The 22,666-nt window shown below is 42.4% G+C and overlaps 1 protein-coding gene across 1 annotated transcript; it reads right to left on the bottom strand.

Annotated features, from left to right (window-relative positions):
- Nucleotides 1–910: 910 nt before the first annotated feature.
- On the bottom strand, nt 911–22,333 carry LOC108970889 (mucin-17). The gene is made up of 13 exons (XM_018936586.1): nt 21,752–22,333; nt 21,465–21,661; nt 18,007–21,120; nt 16,095–16,341; nt 14,461–14,507; nt 13,147–13,713; nt 7,520–10,795; nt 4,411–4,512; nt 4,151–4,344; nt 3,716–3,944; nt 1,622–2,059; nt 1,355–1,553; nt 911–1,283 (listed from the first exon to the last, which is right to left on the bottom strand). Exons 1-13 carry the CDS (start codon nt 22,331–22,333, stop codon nt 1,116–1,118), a joined length of 9,360 nt encoding a protein of 3,119 aa, XP_018792131.1. The 3' UTR covers nt 911–1,115.
- Between the last annotated feature and the right edge of the window lie 333 nt (nt 22,334–22,666).

The following is a 22,666-nucleotide window of genomic DNA, read 5'->3' as shown; positions in this document are numbered from 1 at the left end:
AAATTTATTTACGAAAATTATTAAAATAAATTTTTCAAAAATCAGTAAAATTTTTACTATTATTTTTACAGAATGTAGTAAACCTGTAACGAAAAGTGTCTGCTCTCTAAACTCTAAATTTTGCAAAACCAGTTATAAAAAAAGATCTATCTGACCGGCATGTTTTTATGTGTATAAATCAAAATCAATTAAGTACAGTTATAACCGTTCGWAGGTACAAAAAATAGTTATTATTATTTTTATATTTTCAAAAAGTTATGAAATTGAAATTTCTGTACCGAAGTGGCAAATAGTTCAGTTGTTTCTGTGAAGAAGACGTTTCACTTAAATTAGCTGGCGAAAGCTTTTCGAAACATTTGCCGCTTGGAACTTAAAACAAACTACAAAATTGTTCAACAAAGCCGCTCGCTACTTTTCTTTTGTACCTATTCAACCTTAAACGCTCGAGGCAACTCGAATAGTCAAACATTTATCACATATCATAATAATATAGTAAATTGCCCTAAACATACAGTGCTTACGTGTTAAAAAAAAACTTAAAATATGTATATTTTTTCATACAAAACTCTTCACTACTCAAAGCCACATGCGTTTCCGGTGCAAGTAGCGGTAAATCGCTCGGGCTGCTATGAAAAAACTACAACTAGTATTGCGCGCATGCGTGGCCACTTAACTTAAATATTTTTCTGCTTGTTTTCGCATTGACAACTAATACAAATTTAATACTAGAATTTCGACAAAATGTAGAATTAAATAAATAGTTTTTTTTAATCATAAAATACGAAATTTTATTTAGCCAATCATTCGTTGATGCTTTTTTGTTRTTATTTGCTAAATTTAGTTTTTGYTGGTGCTAACGAGTGAATTGCATATTTTGTGCATTTACGGTTGTATGTATGGTTTGTATGCATGTATGTGTGCTCCTTTTCCAGCTTGCTTCCTTTTGCTCCTCGTTTTTCTCTTTGACACTTGTCCATATTTACAATTAACAAAGCGCACGCGTTGCTCACCRCAGTTAACTTGTCGGCGCTTTGCTTGGCCTTAACTTATACACCTGCCTCACACATACATACACTACTAACGGTTGTCTTTAGCCCACACACACATTTTGTCATTTACGCTGTCGAATCTTCGATTTCATTGTCGATACGCGAGGAACGTATGCCCGATTTGCCGGTCCATGGATAGATGTCGGGGCAGGGTTGGCATGTTTTCATGTAGCGCACACCGGATTTGTGCCACAGATTGCAGACCTTGGGGTTGTTGCAACGCTTCGGACGGTCCTAAGGTGGACAAACAAAAAAAAAAACAATTTTTCTGCCTTCAAGTCTTTGGTAAAGTTTAGTACACTCACCGAGTAATCACACTGGAATGGCTGGAAGGAGTTRATGCGCGAAATCGGTGTGGGATCGCGAACCCATTGCAACATTTGCCAATTGGTCACAATCCAGACGTCGGGCATTTGATTGATGGTGTCCAAGAATTTGATGAAACCTTCCTTGTGGTGCGGTTGAGTGAACCAAGCGGCGTGGTAGAACAGACCGAACGGCGCTCTGGAAGGTATGCAACATATTTTTATTATTGAAAATGAAATTTACAATTTCATTGCATCGCGTCGCACCTGTTCGTTTGGTAGTGTCGTTCGAAGTTCTTCATAATCATTTTGGTAACACCTTCGGACTCGCTGGGATTGGAGCAAGCGTCACCCATCGAACAACGGCCACCATTCAAATCCTGCCACATCACCATAGGCACTTGCCACACACCTGGGTAGCTGCGTGTCGGGCATGGCGGTATCATACAGTCGTGAAAGATCTTATAATCGAAGGTGTAGGGCCACGATGGCGGGCGATTCTCGTAGACCGGCAGTGATGAGTCGTAGGTAAAGTTGGAATCGTAAAGCATCTTGTACATTTTGTTGCCGCCGACAGAGAGGAAGGGCGCGCGCATGCCACGCACATCGGAGAGTTTCACGCCACCGTAGGCGGCGAGAATTTCACGTTGACCGGCGATCTCACGTGTCCATTTCTTCTGCGAGAATTGTTCACCGAAGCTGTGACTGTATGCGTGTTTGGGTTATTGGGTTAAGAAGAGAAATAGATTAGTAGGTATTTTTGATTTTTTTGTTGTTGATTTTTAGGTTATGTGGGGACATATACATATATATATTAGAGCGGGTTGATTTTTAGGTAACAAAAAAAAAAACGGAAAAATTTCGTTTGAGGGAAATGGTTTGCGGTTCATGCTGAACAACTTTGCTAAGCCACCAAGGGTCTAACCGGTTTTAGGTCAACGGTTTTTAAGGCGAAGGGACCATAAAAGATTGTCGGTTTTTTAGATATCTGTATAAAATTTAATACAAACAGTTTAAAGACCCATAGCTGTCTCTTATACACATCTAAAATAAGTAACTTAATTAAAAAAAATAGTTTATATTTTTATTCATGGACTTAATTTTTAAAAAATTATTAAGTTTTCAGTTTTAAAAATCCATTTCTTCTAATGTTCATATCAAATTACCATTACTTTATGTCTTCACTGGAGCAGTGGAAAGCGGTCACCCATTACCAAGCATAATAAAGGCTTGTTTGCATATACATATATTACACATAGCTGAGTAAGTAATTTATTTACTAAAATATATGCGTGTATGTGAGTTAAAAACTATTATCTCATATACAAGAAAACAGAATGTTTTTTATGCGTTAGATGTGTGTTACTGGAAAACTGCTAAATGCACTTGTGCGCTTTTATTGTACTACTCAAAAAGTGCTTTCACAATAATGATCCAGTTGTCCTTTGCTTTTAGGCGTCAACTTTTGCATTGTTTTTGTTTACTAATGTGTATGTGTGGCAATTAATGCTACATATGTAAGTGCTGCCAGACTCTTATTGCTGTGCCGTGTACATTATATTTTGTGCTTGCTTTTGCTTTACTTACGATACGGTGTGGGAGGCCATCTCATGCCCTTCGGCATACAAATTTTGCACTTGACTGTAGTCGGTCCACTCGTGTGATACGTAGAAGGTTGCCGTTATGGGGCAGCCATTCGGATTGACACGCCCCTTTTCGAACAGATCGGTGTACAGTTGCTTATTCAGATCATTGACTGARTCGTCGAAGGTGATTAGCACTATTTGCGGCACTGTCTCGACCGGTAAATCGCCTGTGGTGGCGCACGCGTGTGCATTTTTCGTGAGTACATGGTATTTGCATGAGGTGAGGGGGAGCGAGCGGGTCCGCGACACAATTATATGCATTATGTGTAAAGAGTAGGAGTAGAAGTTGACGAAATGTCACCATAGAATTGAATGTTCGGATGATTTGTAAAAAAAACACAAATTATGGCGTGGAAATAAATTAAATAAAAAAGAAAATAATTAAATTAAATAAAAACTGGCGAGAAACATACAGATAGTGGTTTAAATGTGTAATTAAAAAACAAAAAAATATATAAAAAAAAAAGAAATAAACAATCGCGAGGATAAGTGATAGAAATGGCGCTTTCGAAACCAGTTTATTTATAGTGGATGAGTAACGCTTGACCGCTGGGTAGAAAACTTGGAAGAAACGACAGGTATGAGGGGCACCACATGCTCGGCCACAAAATGAACGCTTATACTATATATAAAAGTATGTATAGCATATTTCATAAATAAACAAGTAGCTCTTTGAGCTTTAAAGCTCGCAGAAGCTCCGAAGCGCGCAACTTACGAGACGGAGTGCGACGCCATTTCATGTCCATCCGCATAGAGATCTTGCACCATGCCATAATCGGTCCACTCGTGCGAGACATAGAATGTGGCACGCAACGGGCAGCCGTTGGGATTGAAGCGCGACTTATTGTTGAAGAGCTCTGCGAAGATATCGATATTCAGTATGCTGATCGCATCGTCGAAAGTGATCAGCACCATTTGTGGCACCTCATCGACACTCAAACCGCCTAATTGGTGTTGTGTGAACGAGCATCGTATATTTTCGTAAGTGTTTGTGAGTTACACATTGTATTTTAAGTGAGTGTATTAAAATGTATAAAAATTTGATTGCGGCGTTAAATATTTTGCGCTTTAGTGTGCACAAGTACTGCGATTTCTCTGTTTTTTTTTTTTTTTTTTTTGTTTTGATTTTTAAAAAGTGAGGTTAACTTACCGGGAATGTCCTTGCCACCGCAGGCGCAATCGGGCAGCAGGCATACATCCTTGCGGCACTTGGCAGCTGTCTTGTCCGGCGTCGGTTGCGGGTAGAGCGGCTCGGGACGCGTGGGTGGATATCTGTAGATATCGACGAACTCYTGCGCCTTCGAGACAATCGTRCCGGAGGGCTTCAAGGTCGGACGTGTGCGTCTATGTGGTGGGAGTGGTTAGTGAATTTGGTGAAGATGGAGTTATCTTGTGTATAATTATACTTACGGTGGATGCGTGCCGCGGTTGCTCGTCACTGCTGTGGGTGTGTCACGTTCCTGGCCGACGTAGGAGGAGCTACCGCGATTACGATTGTTATTCGAATTTGTTCTATGTAAAAATTTAATTGAATTGTGTAATGTTAGCAACATCCATGGTTAATTACTTGTTGTTGTTTTTGGTTGTTGTTGTAGGAAAATACGATAGCACAAGTATATAGAAAACATATACGCATATATATATATATACATATGTGGTTTGTAACGATGTGATCGTTTCGGTTTTTCATAAGAGAGGCGATAAAAGTTAACGGTTAACTACCTTGCTGCGAAGCAATTACCAGTGTGGCCAATGCAGACACACACAGCTACACTAAACACTAAACAGGCGAACTAAGCGTGGCGCAGACGCACAGCACACACACTAACATTTATATACATACATACACGGTTAGGCACATAGTTTACTAACATTTACATAGTCAAACTCCGAGAGAAACCAATTTTACACGTGACAATGCTTTACGGTAGTTTGTTAGTAGCAACAACAAATATACAGTAGAGTTAATGGAGAGTGTTAGTAACGTGACATTATTTACAAAATGTTGGCATGTGTTAGTCGCAGTTATGCTAAGTTACAACAGCTACAACAAGCAATGGGTTTTTACAAAATTTACAAGCTGAAAATAGCGTCGCACTGCTGCAGAAGCTTAGTGAGAACCGAAAGATGAATTGTTTGTTTATATTTTCATCATTATATTCTTCTTCTTCTTCTCTTGTTATTTTCAAAACTTGCTGCAAAGAAAGAGTGTTTAGTCAATACAATTCGATAGTGTTTGCAGTTGCATTGGCGTTAGGTGGCAGAAGGGGTATGGAAGGAGGGAATGGTGTGAGGGATGTGAGGAGTGTGGTTGAGTAAAACAAGCAGTAGAATTAACGGTATTTTTACAGCATTTTTCTATACATATTCAGCGCTTGCCAACTGCAAGACACATACTCGGGGCGCATTAGTTGCAGTTTGTACAAAAGTTAAAGACAGAAAACCATTTGGGGGATTTCGCTCAAAACGCGCTCAGGGTGAAGTGGTCGACTAAGAGTTGGAAGTTCAGTTTGGTTAAAGAACGAAGTTTGGGTGGAAATTGGGTAGAAATATCTATGACTAACTAATAGAAATACTTTATTTAGAGATTTATGTTTTACATGTACGCTGAATAAATAATTCATAAAGAACTCAATAATTTATAAAATATTTTGTGAACGTTGCACACTGTCGCTAATGTGATTCAATTAATTCATCATACTATAAACGAAAAAAGCGGTGATTAAAAATTATTTCGCGCAATATAATTTAGTTTTGTAAAAAATCAAGCAACGATTAGAGTCGTAAAGTAATGGGAAATGTGTTCAACTCAATGAGCTTAAAAGCTCTAACGTTTTATTTTTTTCTCATTTTTGAAATACGCAAAAGGTGGCCTTAGTTCTCGAAACATATTCGGTGTAAAACACTGCAGACTTGTATGCAACTGTGTCACAAGCTTTTAGCTGGGCCAGAAACACAGGCGAGCTTTTTAAATCGCCTTCCATTGGTTAAAGTATRCTCTAAGGACTCATTAACGTATTTAAAAATATTACCGTCTGTGTTTAAAACACTGCAGAGTTGTATTCAAAAGTGTCGAAAGCTTTTAGCTGGGTTCTAAATGCGGGAGAGCTTTTTAAGTTGCCTTTAGTGAGTAAAGTAAGCTTTGAGGACTCCTTAAAGTCGCAGGTAAGAAACGTATTTAATTAAAACGATTTCGTCTGTACTTTAGAGCTTTTTATGATTTGAGGACTTATTYACGTCGCAGATAAAAAACGTATTTAATTTAGAAAACTATCGTCTGTGCTTTAGAGCTTTCTAAGCCGCTTTTAAAGCATTATTTAGCTTTAAAGTAGCTTTTTCTTTTCACGAAAGTTTACGATGCTAACGGCTTGTCGGAGGAGACGAACATATTTTTTCATTGGGAACTTGTGTATGGAACGACTTTTAATGATTTTTTTTGCATTTTGAAAAAACGTTAGAATTTAAACTTTGAAAATCTCAAATCATACTCCAAAACCTTCGAAAGCTATCATCCATATTTTAGAGCTTTTTAAGTTGCCTTGAGAAGCTTTTAGCTTTTATCTAGCTTTTATTGCCGAGAAAGTTTACGAAGGCTTCGGCTGCTGGAAGAGCCGAAAACTTTTTTCGGTTGAGTAGGAAACTCACGTTGGGAATTATTTTTTATGTTTTAATAAATTTTAAAACTCCGTTATAATTTTAAACTTCGAAAATCTGAAATTATACTCCGAAAGCATAAAGTTTGCTTCTTCCAAAACTCGATAATCTTCTAAAATAAGCTATAAAATCGACAGAGTGTTTCTTTTCGGAAAAGTAGAACTGGAAAAAGTATTAAATGGWTCGATTAGGTGGTAAAGTGGTGCAGAAAGCTAACTAGTAAGTGCAATTGGTTAAACAAACAAAAACATTTTCGGTTCTCAATAGTTACGAAACAATACATTAAGAGAAATAGAGAGTTTGTATTGGCCCAATACAGTGCTCCAGCTACTAAGAATTTAGTAGTGAAAATTAATAGCTGTACTTTTATATAGAAACTCATAAAAAAATAAAAACTTAGTTATAATGTCAACTAACCACCACCTTTTCGATAAAATTATGTGAGAAAAAAAATTAACTAAAATTCTATAGTGAAGTTACTAAGTTTACATTTTTGAAAATCTCTTTAATTATTCAGCGTACACCAAAACGAAAAATAATCGAAAATAATTGATTTCTTGTAAAATCAAATTTGCAAGGGAAATCGAACAACTAACAACTACATACGCTACAGTAGACTATGGATATGTTGACTTTAACTAATTTTGCATAGTTTTAAGATAACTAAAGCACCTGGCAACCCTGACAGTTGCCAGAGTGTGATTGAAAGTTGGTTTTTACTTCTCAGCGCCTTTTGACGCGCCAAACAAATATTCAAAGAAAATACAAATTTAAGTGGGATAGTAAATAACTGTGAGTTTTATATAGTATATATAGTATATAGATGTATGTAAAATTGTAGTTGCTGTTGTTGTTGGTTAAGTACCTCGAGGGAATTTCGTTGCACTTGGCATTCGATGTGGTGTCTGCGCACTTGACCGCTGCACCGACGTTCGTGGCGTAAGCACTGGCCTTAATACTGTTACCTCTGGCCGCGTTGGCGGATGCCGGCGAGGCAGAGGCCGTGGCCGAGGCGGAGTTAGAGTTGGAGTTGGGAGCGGAGGGCGAAGAAGGTGCGGAGTAAGCGGCAGCGGCAATCGACGACTTGATGGCGTTATTGACTCTTGAAGCACGCATTGGCGTTAGCAGGGACTTGACAGTGCTCGCTGGCGTGCTGCTGGCAGTTGCAAGGGAGGCGGGCGTTTGGGAGGAGGACGTTGTGCTGACGGTGGTGGATCTTGATGTAGGAGATGTGTGATGTTTGGTTTGTGTATAAGTGTTTTGTGTAGGGGAACGATTGGACGCAATTGTTGCGGTTGCGCTTGTAGTTGGTGTAGTGTTTGTTGCAGCTGTTGTACGGTACGCAGCAGTAGGTGGCGTAGCCGTAGTGGTCGGACGTAGCGTTGTGGTTGTTGTGGTGGTCGGTGGTCTATGGGTGGTTGTCGTCGTCGACGTTGTTGTTGTTGTGGTAGTAGTCGTCGAAGTGCTGCTGGTTGTTGGCATAGTCGTGAGCTTGGCACGTGGGGTGGTATACAAATTTTTGATCTCCTTCACTGCAGCACTTATTTCGCGCTCTGAAAAGTCATCCACGAACTGTTGGGCACTACTTTCGTCACTGTCGCCGGCAAGGAAGAGCTGAAGTTGTTCCAGCACCGAAGAGGGATCGTATCTCGTGCGACTTGTGCTGGATGYGATGTAACCAGCATTCTGTAGACTTTCCGCCAATGTACGATCCTTCGTCTGCTGTCGGTACTTGTTTGAGAACAAATACTTCGGTGGACGCTCTTTGAGCTCGCCAACCTGTTGTTCTGTGGAGGCTGATGAGCTGGCGCTCACCGCCGATTCGATACTGTTGTCTTGTTTCCCGTCGATGGGTTGTCGTACCAAAGCTTCGGCACGTGGACCATCATCTATGGTGGATTCATTTTCAATGGGTTTGCGATTCACTGTCTTCTGTGCCGATTGTCCATATGTGTTTGCAGCAGCCTGCTGTTGTTTCTTCTCCGCCTTATAGTTTTCATATTTTTCTCGACTTTTCAGTGAGCCTGCCCCTAGCGTATTTCGTTGACCCTGAACGCCCACGATACGCGCGCGTTGTTGTTTTCTTCTTTGTGGGTAGGGTTCCGGTGGTGAATTCGTAGCGGACTCTTGAGCATTAGCGCCAGAATAACGACCGCGCGGCGCATAAGTTGTGGGTTCGTCGGCTGCATTGACTGTAGCTGCAGAATACCTGGAGCGTCCCCGCGGACGTGGTGTTTCCGAACTAAGTGAGCTATGATCTAGTTTTAGTAGATTTTGATACGAAAGTGCCTGTGAGACACGTATGGGCGAAGTCACAATGACTGTCGACATGGTGGTGGGTGTTGTACTCTCGGTTGTAGCCTCTGTTACTGGCACCGGGGTGGTGGTTGTTGTGGTCGTTGAAGCTCTGAGTGGTGTGTTAGAAAAGGTGTTGAGTATCGTATCACTTATACTGAAATTCCGCATAGCTGTCGACGCGGTAGACAGAATGGAATCAGTGAGGTTGCGTTGAGGTGTTGTGATGAGAAAATAGCTGCGTACCGGCTTGGCACTAGTGCTCTGTGTGAATGTTGTAGGCGTGGTTGGGCTGGTGTAGCGTGGCTTGACCGTGCTACGCAGTCCATTGAAGCCTGTATAACGATCTTCCTTTTCTTGGAGTATCGTTTCCAGACTTTTATACGGCGAGACAAAACGCTGAGCCGGAGTTCCGGTGGTTTTAATAAGGTTATCTTTGAATGTTAGCGTGCGCGGCGTGTAGCTCTGAGCAGCGCGCTCGGTAGTAGAGAAAACAAAGGTAGTTGTCGGTGGAGGCGCTGCTGTTGTCGTAGTGGTTGTGGTAGTAGTAGTTGTTGTGGTAGTTGTAGTAGTACGTGGTGTTGTGCGTGTCGTTGTGGTACTAGTACTTGTGGCAGGGCGTGCGGTACTTGTATCCTTTAGAGCTGTTACCACACTTTGCTCGCTACCCGAGCTAGAGACATGATCGTCCTCCAAATCTGTTTGCAAACCGATATGTTGCAACGGCCTGTCACTAGTACGACCCAGACGCCATGCGCTACGCAATGGCGGGGCATAGGTGGTTGGGATAATATCATCCTCGTATGAGGAGTCATAAAAGGGAGATTTCTGCGCCGGTGCACTCGCTGCGGCCGTGCTCGTGATGGGCGTAACAATTGCGCGGCTTGTTGTCGTAAGTTTTTGCGCTGCCACATTCTGTCTACGTTCGTAGATGGGTCCCTCCGTTTCGTCCGCGTTTTGTGCACGCAAACTGAAACCATTTGAACCGGTTTGCAAATTATACTTGAAAGGTTTCGGTTCAAAAACAATATTTGTGGGATAACGCAAGGTTGTGCTGGTTGCGGAGCTCTCATCACTTGTAAGCTCTAAACTCGGCACGTGTTCTGAAGTTGGCGGTGGCACTACTCTAACTGTCGGAACAGGTTTAAAACTCTGTGGCGCAATATCAGAARCAATATAACTTTGTAGTCTACTTTTCGGCTTTTCAAAATTACCTAGGCGCTGCTGCTGCGGTTCCTCGTTAGAACTTTTACCATAATACCCTTCCCTTTGTCTATTGCTATTGTAGACGTTTTCATTAGCTGAATATTTGGTATTTGAGAGATTTTTTGCACCAATCACGCGCACCGAATTGCTACGTGACCCCTCTGTATAGTCTTCCACATTGTCGATGGCCGCTAAAAATTTCGATCTTTTTGTCGTGCTTGACTCAAGCGAGCGTCCCGCGTTGCTGAAGGGTTCAGACGTCTGCACCTGCACGTTCTGACTTGCGTCCGATACGGTTTCAATGTCGCTTACCGTCCGTAAATAGACCGGTGATGACTGTGAGTGTAATGAGTGTGCTGCTTGTGGTGGATTTTGGCTTTGTTGTGTATTTGGATTGAGTTTGGGGTAACTGTGGGACTTGGCAACAACCGTGACAAAGGTTTCGTCGGAGTCGACGTATTGAGAACTGGAAAACGAGTGGGATATTGGTGTAATGGTTGTTGTTGTGTGTGGTAATGTTGCTGGTTTTCTTTGTATTGGTGTGGGGGAAGATGTAGATGGTGTGTTGATGGCGGAAGGTTGTTGGGAATTGACTTGTGAACGTTGGTTCTTTTGGTATTTGTTTGCATGCGTTTTAGATCTGTAGGAGAAATCCACATTTTCGGTTAATGTTAGTGTTTTTGTTGTAGATTTAAATTTGGTATTTGGAGTAGTGGTGCTTGTGGTGGTAGTAGTAGTAGTAGTGGTAGCTGTGGCGGTTGTTCGTCAGTTGTTTGACGGTAGGCGTTCAAGTTTTAGAATTGTTTATATTTTGATTGATTTATGTGTTATTACTACTCGATTTGTTGTTATTTTGTTGGTTTTACTGTGGTTGGTGGTGGCAAGGTGAGCTATGTACTGAATCTGGTGCAAAATACCGTTAAATTCTACTGTGTAAATAACGTAGTAGCTTAACAGCTGTAATTGCTAAAGTAGTTTGAGACATTGTAGGACAAAATTCAATAACGGTTGAGGGGTTGTAAGTAACTAGATTTGGAGAATAGTACTCTTTGCAAACATTACTTTCTAGTATTAGTATGCCTGCAGATAAACGGACTTCATTCTCTGGTGACACACAGTTTCTTGAATTTACATCTAAAGGGTTTAGCTCAACCCAAGAAACAAGCTTCTCAAAGGCAAGATAATCTCGTCCCAGCGGATTAAAGAGTTAAGTAATACTAAACCATTGGCCCTTCTCCCAAAGGACAGCATTAATAAAAGGGTTAACTTCACCAAGAAGTTCAAGACAGCAGAGCTGAATAGAATGATTCCACTCTCCAGCTACTGCTTAATGATACTACGATCAAGTGGTACACTGTTGGCTTGAAAACGTCGGGGGAAAACAGTGCAGTGGTCGCAGGACCACGGGCCATGCTATCCATACCTATGAGAAGTTTTCCGAGCATTTCTCAGACAGAAGTCTTTGCTATACGTTAATGCACAGATATAAATCTCCAATGCGAACACCTGTTAAAGGCCCTTGGATCCATGTTTCCAAATAGCCATCACATTGCTTCGCTATCACCCAGCAGAATATTGGACTTTATCAATATGCTTGCGCTAGAAAATAAACTTTCCTGCCTATTTGAACGAAATTGTCCTTAGTAGGGATTTATTAGAAGCATGGAGAATAGAATTTGGAGATACAACTTCATGCGAGTGAGAAAAGCTCTCTGACCGCCATTCACTTTCTTTCCAGAAACGATTCTTTTACATATGGCTCAAACAGCTCACGACTCCCGGTCTTTGACGAAGTATTCTCTGGGTAGCCAAAACACATTCCTTTGAAACCGAGTTAAATTGAGAAGGCGAAATATCCCCTCCCCAGGCTTGTGCGATGAGCTAAGGACGGACCACGTAAAAACTCTGCCGATGGAAAGTAAACAACAGCCTCGTGTATTCAACGACATTGACATATTTCAGCGAGTTGAGAGACAGCGGCTGCGGTAGCTAGGCCATGTCGTTCGAATGCACGAAAACACTTACTGAAAGTATACGACGCAGTACTCGCCGGGGGAGGCAGAGGAATAGAAAGACCTCCACTCGCCTGGAGAGATCAGGTGGAGAAGGGCCTGGCTGCTCTTTGTATCTCGAGTTCTTAACTCGGCTATAACTGCGTAAGCGGTGAATACGCCATTAAAGAAAAAGAAGGGATTTACTCGTGAGCAAAACAAGCATATGGATGACCTTTTCATTCAAGGGTATATATTCTTTTGTTGTAAGTGCATGGTTYTAGGAGTTCGATTTTAACCAAATATATGTTAAAACCTTTGCTGTACTTAACATTTTTTAACAATTTTGTATCTACTTTCTATAAATTATTCCTAAATTGCTCAGCTCGATTTCCTGAGTACCTCGCATGTTTGAAACTTAACTTTAACTCAACTCTTTTGAGTGTGAGACGTTTACGATCGAGTGTTTCATAAGTTCATATTTCGATAAATGTGTTTCAAAAGTTCATATTTTGATGAACATCGACATTACAGACTGCTGAACAAATTAAACAAAGTATGGATGTTATATATTATATAATGTGAGTGTATATATGTATGCACCTTCGGCTGTAAGTAAAACGACAGTTGAGGCGGATTAAACGAGAGAACCACAGAATGCAGTAGAAGAGGAGCGCAAAATATCAATGCTTAGTATGAATGTTTGTTTGTATGAGTAAGCGCTATATATAGTATATAAAGGTATGTATGTATGTAGTATGTGTTGGTGGCTTGGTGATTGCCAGCTGATGATGAAGAGTGGGTGGTTGGGTGCTTTCAACAATTCAATTAATCCAATTAGCAAATTAACATARAGTAAAGCCAAAAATCACGCAATGACCAAACGCTGTTACATAATGAGCGGAACTTTCGAGCTTTCGAATGAATGCGTTCCGCAWGAGATTTTCGCATAGCATGGATGAGCGTGAAATGAACGCGTTTAGCGTGTCAGAGACTATACCTTATCGACTTCGTTGTTGCTGTTGCTGGTTGTGTGGTGCGCGCAACTTGTGCAGTGCGCGTCGTCGCTGTTGTGGTCGTCCTCGGCGTGGCTGTCGTGCGCGGTGTTGTTCTTGGCACCTGAGTTGTTGTTAAAGCTGTGGTCGGCTGGCGGCGTTGCGCRAGTGTCGTCGAATCGGTATTGCCGCGGCGTGTTGGTGCCGTGACCACCCTACTCGTCGRCGGTTCAACGTAGTCCGTGGCGGTCGGATTGAATACTCTYTTGAAATCCTCATCGTAGCGCGTCGTGCCGAAYACATTGTATTCGTCGACATCTTGTGTGGCCACCAACTTTGGCGCATAGGTGGTGAAGCGTCGGGGCTGCTCGTACACCGCACGATCGGTAACCAGCTCGTAGGCAGGCACATCGTCATACAGTTCGGCGCTGTTGTCGTAAGACGTTYCATATAACGGTGCATCATCAACGGCGGTCGGCAGCTGGGCGTAGACGTTGCGCACATTGCTGACCGGCTGGCGCGGTGGGTGTGACGTTGTTGGTGTTGGTAATGTTGCAATGGTGACGCGCTCACTGTTTGTTTTTGKTTTTTTGTACGTGCGTGTGTATTTTTTGTATAAAACGTAAGCGTAAAGTAGCAATGTTGGAACGGTTGGATGTTTGTTGTTGCAATAAAGTGGACAATTTAGAAAATTCAATTTAAAAAATATCAACAAAAACAAATTTGGAGCTTCACAAATGCGTATGCATCTTCTTTCGGTGCGTGTGTATGAGCGTGTGCTGGTGCAGGCGTGGTGGTGTTTGTGTTATGTGTGTGTGTGTGTGTGTACAATGTGTGAGGCGCACATATATGTGTGTGTGTGTGTATATGATGCATCCTGCTAAACTAATAGCCCAGTTATGAGAGCGGCGCTTAACGCCGCTTTAGACTTTACCTGCGGAAATTTTTTGATGTTTGCATGACATACATATTAAATATAACGGTACCAAATGGTTCTTATGCCTTGGCTGGTTAAATAATCACGCATGTATGTGGTATGTATAAATCTCAAACGTTATAGGGATTTGGCTGTACTCATACATAATTGCGTAGTATTTTTTTTATATTTTATTTTATAACGGTAATACTATAGGCTTATGTTTGTACGTAATCTATGTATGTTTATGGCAGGCAGCTCTCGATTTGTAAGTCGGTTAAATGGTTAATCATAAGTTAAATGCTTTGGTTAAGAAACAAAAAAGTTTAATGTAGTTCTTTTGGTTATTAGTTGTTGTTGTTGGTGGTGATTGATTTGTGCACGAAAGCTTTGATGTACTTACCGCGTTGGTGGACGGGTCGGCTGATCATACACATTATCCTGTTCGATCTGTCGGAAGAAAAATATATTGTTGAAAGTCCAAATTGTTCAAAAAGTTAAGGTTAAAATAGTTCAAGAAAAAAAAAAATTAAATTTCAAAGCAAGGGTCCAGGTGCAGCACGAGCCGCTATACAGGCCCTGAGCTTGCTGATAGGGTGAGAACAAGCTGGAGTTGCCTTGTACTTTTGCATTCTGCCGCTGAATCCATGGACCTTGCGGCATATTAGCGAATGTTGATAGGACTACTAACTGGGCACTATCCTATAGGTATTTAAAAAATTAGGCTAACGATTTTGGGGGGGTTCTAAATTATCAAATTTGCATAGAGGAGGGTGACGTGKAAACTTATAGATACTTTCTTTTTCATTATCCAACTTTCGCGGGGATAAGTTAGAGGATGGAGTCATGAGTAGAAATTCACGCAAGTGAGGAAAGTTCTTTCAGCGCCATTCATTTGGGAGCGGCCAGAAACGACTCTTTTACTCACTTCCGGGCCTAGTCCAAACATCCGTAAAAAACGCCAGATTGAAAAGGAAACAACAGCCTTGGATAAAGTCCTCTCTGGACGAACAAAGACCAAACCAAACTCTATAAGTTACTCATTATTCCCGAATGAACGATGACAACATCTGATGAGTCGACGGTACGAGCTTTCGAGAGAAAGGTTCTGCGAAAGATTTATGGTCCACGGCGAATATCGCATTCGATGAAACGATGGGCTGTATGAGATATACAACGATATTAACATAGTTCAGCGAATTRAAAGGCAGTGGCTACGCTGGATAGGTCATTTCGCCTGAATGGATGCCAATACTCCAGATTCGACGCAGAGGAAAAGGAAAACCTCCATTCCGTTGGAGAAASCAGGTGGAGAAGGATCTGGCTGCACTTGGTATTTCCTCTCCGCCAGTAAAGAAGAAGAAGAAGGTTTAATCATCTCGGCTGTCACCCAGCCAGGTGATTTGGCTGTAATTCGTATTAGTCGCCTCAATGTATTTCTGATAGGATCAATGCGCCTTGTCGGTATACGACCGTCTTTTTGATCTAAAAAGTTCTGAGCTCGGAGAGTTCAACATACATGCCTTTCCAGATGTCCAAGCAATTACACGAATGTCGGTTTGAATATCTGAGCTGGAAATTTCAATCTTATCTGAAGTAATTTACGGTTTTGAAACCATTTTATGAAAAAACGCAAGAACAAGTTTTTAGATTATTAAGCTTTGAAAGACAGCTTAAAACTTGTAGGCCCAGCTAGATGTCGATGATAGAAACTGGGTTAATAATTTTTTAAGGGTCCAGGCTTTAATTACATACCTCTCCCTTTATCTCTCTCTCACTCTCTCCATACTGTTACACTATACAGGTTTTGAAAGGAATTTCAAAATATACAAAAAAACTTAGTAAAATATCAAAAGGTGATCATCGGAAACTCTAAATCCGCTAGATGGCCCCAGAGTCGATATTTTATACAAAATTATATTTATACTTTGATTGAGTTCACAAACGCAGATATTGAAAGGGTTAGTTCCCTTACTAAGTTCTATAAAAGAAAATTCTCTTTTCTCTGTCTTTCGTTAATAGTACCGTTACACTTACCTGTGCAATAAGATCCTCGTCATAGTCGGTGTTATAGATCAACGATTGCTGATTGTTGTACGTTGGCTTCTCTTGCGGTTGATAAGTCTCTCGTAGTGGCACTTGGGGGGCGGGTGTTGTCAGTATTTCCAATGGACGATAGGTCGACTGTTGGACGGGTTGTTGACGCACCGGCTGCTGTGGCTGATATTGTTGCTGTTGCTGCTCTTGCTGCTGCTGCTGCTGCTGTTGCTGGTACTCTATATCCCTATACAAATCAAGATCATCATCATAAACTGAGTAATATTGTTCGTAGGAGCTTTGCTCCTGATTGCTTTGTTGCGGTGCTTGTTGTTGTTGCTGCTGTTGYTGTTGYTGTTGCTGTTGCTGTTGTTGATGTTGCAACGCAATTTGCTGTTGCTGTTCAGCCTGTCGCTGTTGATGCAATTGATGTTGATGTATGTTTGCTTGTGACTCATAACCCGCGTGATTTAACAAAGCCGATGTGTTATAGTAATTACGATTGGCCAATTGCTGATTATGATTCTGATTCTGATTTTGTGTAGGATTCTGATTCTGATTCTGATTCTGACTTTGTATGGATGGTATCGCCTCCACAATCACGGCAGTCGGCGGACGTTGTTGCTGTACATAGTGACTGGCCGGCGCTTGTGATTGTGGTGATGATGGCGATGCAGAGTCGGGTCTGCGATGAGTTTAATGCATTTTTGGGTTTTTGTTTTTGTTTTTGGTTTGTGTTTTTTGTTTTTTGTTTTGTTTCGTTTGGTTGTTGATTGCGCCACCATGAATTTGTTTTTGTTTTGGTTTGTGGATTGATGTATTAGCAGTTAATCGTTATTGATATATATATATATATATGTRTTGATATATATGTATGTATGTATATTTACAGTTACCAAACGTTGTTATGTAACAATTGATTTGTTTGGTTGTTGTTGTAGTAGTACAATTATACAAACATGAGGGTGGTATAAATGCATATATATTTTATTTTTCGTTTGTTATATATATATATGTATGTATATATTTACAAAAGAGAGTATGAGAACGAAAAGAAATAGATTATTTTAGGATTAGTTAAAACAATAACAACTAAGAACAGGTGGAGAGCTGCACAGCTGGGTTAGTGGGTGAAAGTGGTGTAAGACAACCGGATGTTAAGAGTAAGAGGGCTGAGAGTATGTGTGGCTATAAATAGTTTGGGGCATGCATAGTGAAAATATACAGTTATAGTACAGAATGATTTACAGTATAGACAAGAGGATGAGTGCAAGTAACGTTATAAAATTGGGTAACGGTACAAAGTACTCCGTACTGGGTCCATACTAAGTCCAGTTGATCGGTTGAATTCGCAAGTTTTATCATTACATATTTTGTTTTTGTTTTTGGGTATGCTCGCTGGATACACGGTACTTTGGCAAGGGTGTAAAAACGTTTGTATGTACAGTTTGGTATTAGTGACATTTAGTGGTCTGTGGTAGTATGTACCTGGGAAGGTGCAACATTGGCTCTGCAACAAAACCGCAGGTTGCACCACAAGTAAGTAATTAAGTAAGTTTATAAACAGTTATTTACACATCATTTACAATCGGTAGTGTTGGTTGAGTGTGCGTATGCTTTGGGAGACGCTGGAATCACTTATAAACCGTTAAAGACCGCTAGAGGGCGCCAAGTGCCACAGGGCATCAAGCGGGCGAGCTCACAATCRGAGTCCACGCGCTTGGCCCCACACACTTGCCACCCTGCCGGTTTTATACGCGTGCAGAGCATTTGTCAACCTGCCCAGTGTTGTTGTTGTGGCTTCAAACACGCAACAACAAAGTTTCGCACGCAACAAGCGCACTGCTTGCAAACACAACAAATTGTACACAAAAACAAAAATGTGTCTCTTGTAGACTTTCAACAAGTGTACCTTTGTCCACCGTCCGCCATGTCCAGGTGCATGTTGACGTTCAACTGCAGCGAACCGAGTGCTGAGGACGCCGGCGTGGCTGCGGGTCGTTTGCGAAAGKTTTGTGCAGCGAAATCGGTTTTGTTGCTTTTGTTGATGTCGTTGTTGCTGTTCGGTTCGAYGTTGTTCAGCTCCTTGTTGGCATTGCTGTTGTTGCTTTGCCACTTACTCTGGCCACGATGACGATTCGGACGTACCGTGTAGCGCGTACGTTGTGTTGTTGTTGTTGTCGTTGTCATAGTGGTTGTTGTTCTAMTTGTTGTTGTACGCGGCGTTGGTGTCGTGGTTGTCTTGCTGGCCGTAAAATGTATATTGTTATTGTTGCTGTATGTCAAAGTCGGTGCCGTCGTGCCTTGTTGCGGTTTCGGGGGCAGCCGCTGTTTGAACTCCTGGAATATATCGCTCGGGAAGTTTATAAACGACGGTATTTGATTGTTCTGTTTGTTGGCCTGATTGTTGGTTGTTTGGTAGAATTGCTGGAATTGTGTGTCGCCGAAGGGTCTACGCGTAGTTGTGGCCTCGATGTAGCCTGTCTGGAAGCTGGGTTTCAAGTGTGGGCTAACAGTGGTCGTGACTGCGGGCGGCATAAATTGTGGACGCGGTGGTGCCATGGTCTCTGACATTGGCATGTATGGTGGCATTTGTGAGGGCGGCATTATGTCGTCATCTGTGTCCGTTCCGATCGGTTCCTCTTCTTCTTCGTATTCATCATAGTAATCGGGCACGGACGTAGAGGTAGACGTGAACGGCTTAGCCTGTTGAACGCTGTGCAAATTGAACTTATGCGCTTGATTGGGTATGCTCTTGAGGAAGTCCTCGTAACCTTTTGGCGGTCGCTTAGTAGTTGCTACTGTCGGGCGTTGCCGATTCTGCTCGGTGGTTGCCTCTATTTGCTCCTCATATTGATCAATGGGCCTTTTCACTTGACTGGTAGGTACGTTCGCTGCGATCGGCTTACGTGTGGACACTGGTGTATTTAGTTGCTTAAAGTATTTGATCATATTCACCACTTGTGGGTTCATATTGGCCAAATCAGAGGATTGCAGACTCGCCACAAATTCCGGCACATTAAATTGCAGTGACAAAGTGGGCTTTCGAGAGGGCTGATGAGCGTTTACTTTACTGAGCGTTGAGGTAGTGGGTCGGACAGTTTTCACTCTTGGCGACATGGTTGTCGTGCGTACTTTGCTGAAGACCTGATAGGACTCTGGAAACTGCGAAGAATTGTTGACGAACGTAAGACCTTCGGGATATTTCGGGAAAGTATTATACTTAGGTAGATTCGTTGTGGTTGGCGTGTGGAAATTGGCTAAATTAGGCGCTGATACTATGTCAATATTCGAGGTCGGTGGTGCAGGCGTGGTGTATCGTGTTGCGGTGCCTGACTGAAAGGAGCTTTCATAAATTGCAGGTTTGCTTGTGCTGAAGTAGTTTTTAATTTTCTGATTTCCCACAATATTGTAGTTGAAGTAGTTACTTTCTGTCGTCGTGGGTATATAGTTATCGATGATGCTGTATTGCGAGACAAGCTTATTGGRATACTTGACGGTGGACTTGAAGTCGTGCACATCTTCTTGCTGCGGACTGCTAGGCTTGTTGTTGTAAAATCCACCGACGGTGCTGTACTGCGCATAATGTGAGTTGGGTGTGACTTTAGTCGGTGCTCGGGTAGACTGGAAGTAGGGCGATTGCGCCACCGTCGTGCTAACATGTGGCAATGCACCAGTGGTTTCCGATTCTGAGCCAGGCTGATTGTCTAAGTGGAAATATTGAAAATTCTCTTGTTGCATCTTCTTGCGCTGCTCCTGGTACTCGCGCAGTGATTGCAATATGTAGGGTATCAATTCGGGATTGTTAAAGAGATTTGGACGTCTGGCGGATAAGGTCGATGGACGGAGTGTGGAAGTGGTGTGATAGTAATTAGCCGCCATTGGACGGAAGTCATCCTCTATGCGTGTTGGYGGTGGAGGTGGTGGATTCAGTGCCGCTGTATAGGTGAATTTTTGTTTTTGTCCACCAAAGGTTTGTGGCCGCTGTTGTTGTTGTTGTGGATACACTTGATAACCCGGACTCAGTTGGTTGTAGTTGGCTGAGGTTGTTGGCGGCGACAAGAACGGGTTATATGAACCGAAACTAAAACTCGATTGTTGCGGTTGTTGTTGGTATGCAACACCATCAATGGAGCGGTAATGTGTGCCGGGCACATTTTGTATTTGAAACCGCGAGCGTCCATTGAAAAACTGGCGTAATTGGCGTGTGCCACGCTGACGCGCCTCGGCGGTTGCGGTGTCGTTAGTGTCGCCGTCGTAATCCATATCGAGTAGCTCCGCTATGCTGTTTAAGGTCTCCATTATGGGGTCTGCAGCAGAATCAGGTATTGGATTGGTCGCGTCGGCATCGATCGCAAGGTAGGGTTCATCAATGCGCTTGCTGCTGGTCGCGGCTGCAGAGCGCACACCGTCCTCTTCRTTCRTCTGCGCTGCCRTGTCACGCGAATCCAACGTTTTATCCGCCTGCCTTCCACCACCCTTCAGTTCTTCCAATATCTYTGCTACTATTTCCATCACGGARTCTTGCATATGGTTTTCAGACTCTAAATTSSCTTGCATAAGCTCCTCATGTACGTTCGCTTCTGAGGCTTGCTTGTTAGCGGCTTCTATCTGTGCATTATCGGCCGTTTCTTCGTGTTCGATCGGTTTCGAGCTTAGAACGGTTTCTGGCAGTATTTCGTCCATGTTTAAGTATCCAACGTCCCCTGGTCGCTCCAACGTTTTTTGGTTTTCTTCAGTCTTTAAAATTTCACCGGTATTGTATTCCAGTACGCGTGGTTCGCCTAGTGTCTTTGGATGCTCATCAGTCTTTAAAATCTCGCCCGTRTTGAATACKATTTTCGYGTTGTCATTGCTTGTTGGATTCAAGTCACGTTTGACGCGCTTATGCGCAGTTGCTTTCGAGTTCAAGTCTCGGCTCATGCGTCCATATGCCTCCAAGTCAAAGCTACTCAAGTCGTTTTCTTCTAGTAACTGTTCGATATCAAGATCATTGCTGTGTARGTTGAGGTCAATGTGTTTAGGGCTGTAACGGTTTCCAGTTGTAGGCAAATGAAGTTATAAATTTATCAGTCAGATGTGTTATAACGGTAAACGGTTTTCGTTTTTGCGTTTCGTCGTCGTTCGGAGTCGTAGTGCAATAGTAAATGCAGTTTTGAGATGAGAATATTTCATTTGCGATTTTGTRAATTGGTTTTTGAGTAGTTTCGAATGTTCGATTAATTTGAAAATAGCAATTAAGAGAAGATAAAGCATTAAATACGTATAAAAAAGCGCATTCAATTAAATGATAGATGAGTTCAGTTCAATACGTTTTAGTTCGGCTAAGAAGCGGAAGCAACTGTTAGTGAGCTCATGACGACCACTTACCTAAATTGAGAGCCGAAGGTGTACGAGCCGATCTTGCCATGATTCGGTATAGCATTGATGCTTGCCTGGTGTATAATGCCATCACGGTCGCGCTGCACTTGACTCACTGTGCTCGGCTGGCCACGGTAGACGCGTTGCTGACGATCGCTCTCCTCCTCCTCGACGGGTGGCAGCGACTCATGCGCGTCGGCGTAAAGCTGTACGAAATATTTGAAAAATGTCACTGATTGCTATTTCAAATAAAAGAGGAGCAGGTGGCTCAATTAAGATTCTCCACGCACACTCACCTTGGCTATATCCTCTTGTGTATCGAATGGCTTCGGTTGTCCACGTGTTCCGATCACAGTACCCGCATGTTGGGGCAAAGACTGCACCTGCGCCTGTATAACCTGCGGTGGCTGACGATGATATTGTGGTGGTACTGTCGCCTTCGGTGGTTGTGTGGTCGCCGCTGGGCTGCTGAAGGCCGAACCGAATCTTATGCGACTTGGCACATGCTGACTATTAATAGACTGTTGCTGTTGTTGCTTGCCTGCACGAGTGCCGCCACCGTTGCCGGTGCTGCCTAGAGACCCTGCGCCGCTGTCCACAACTTCACAACCCACATTGCGTGGCCAGTCACAGGTCTGTAGCTCGTGCGAGTACATCAGTCCACCGGTGCAGCTCTCGAGCAAAGCACCGCCGAATACACACACATAGTACTGTGTGCAATCGGTCGGGTGCGGGTAGTAGCCGAACTCTTCAGGACAGTCGAAATTAATGCCATTCGAGGCTGACGCTTTGACGTTGGTGCCGAAGCTGCGAGAGCTTGTGATGCGCGATGAACGCTTTTGCTGCGACTGTCCGTGCACATTGGTGGCTGTTGGCATGAAAGAGAGAAAGAATGAAGATAAATACAAATTAATGCGTATTTGTGGAAAAGTGATGAAAATGTATTGGAAAGAAAATATAGTCTAATTGAAGCTGGTAAGCCTTGCCTGAGTCACAAGCAAAAGAGTAGCTGCAAACATTATCTTGCCAACCAGCAAACGTCATACGCATTCAAATATGCGATTTAACCTTCAAAAAAGTAAGTGCAGTGGATAAACATCCATTTATGGTAGAAACTACAATCGATCTTGTCTCGTTTTCGTTTTTATGGCTCTTGCTGCGCGTCTTCAACGCCGTTTAGCGTATCATATTATGCTCGCTTAGCCTAAGCG

The sequence above is a fragment of the Bactrocera latifrons genome, unplaced genomic scaffold (genome assembly GCF_001853355.1).
Source record: "Bactrocera latifrons isolate USDA-ARS-PBARC rearing strain unplaced genomic scaffold, ASM185335v1 scaffold_314, whole genome shotgun sequence".
Taxonomy (NCBI): domain Eukaryota; kingdom Metazoa; phylum Arthropoda; class Insecta; order Diptera; family Tephritidae; genus Bactrocera; species Bactrocera latifrons.
The sequence above is the reverse complement of the archived record's forward strand: the minus strand, read 5'-3'. Positions and strand labels throughout refer to the sequence as shown.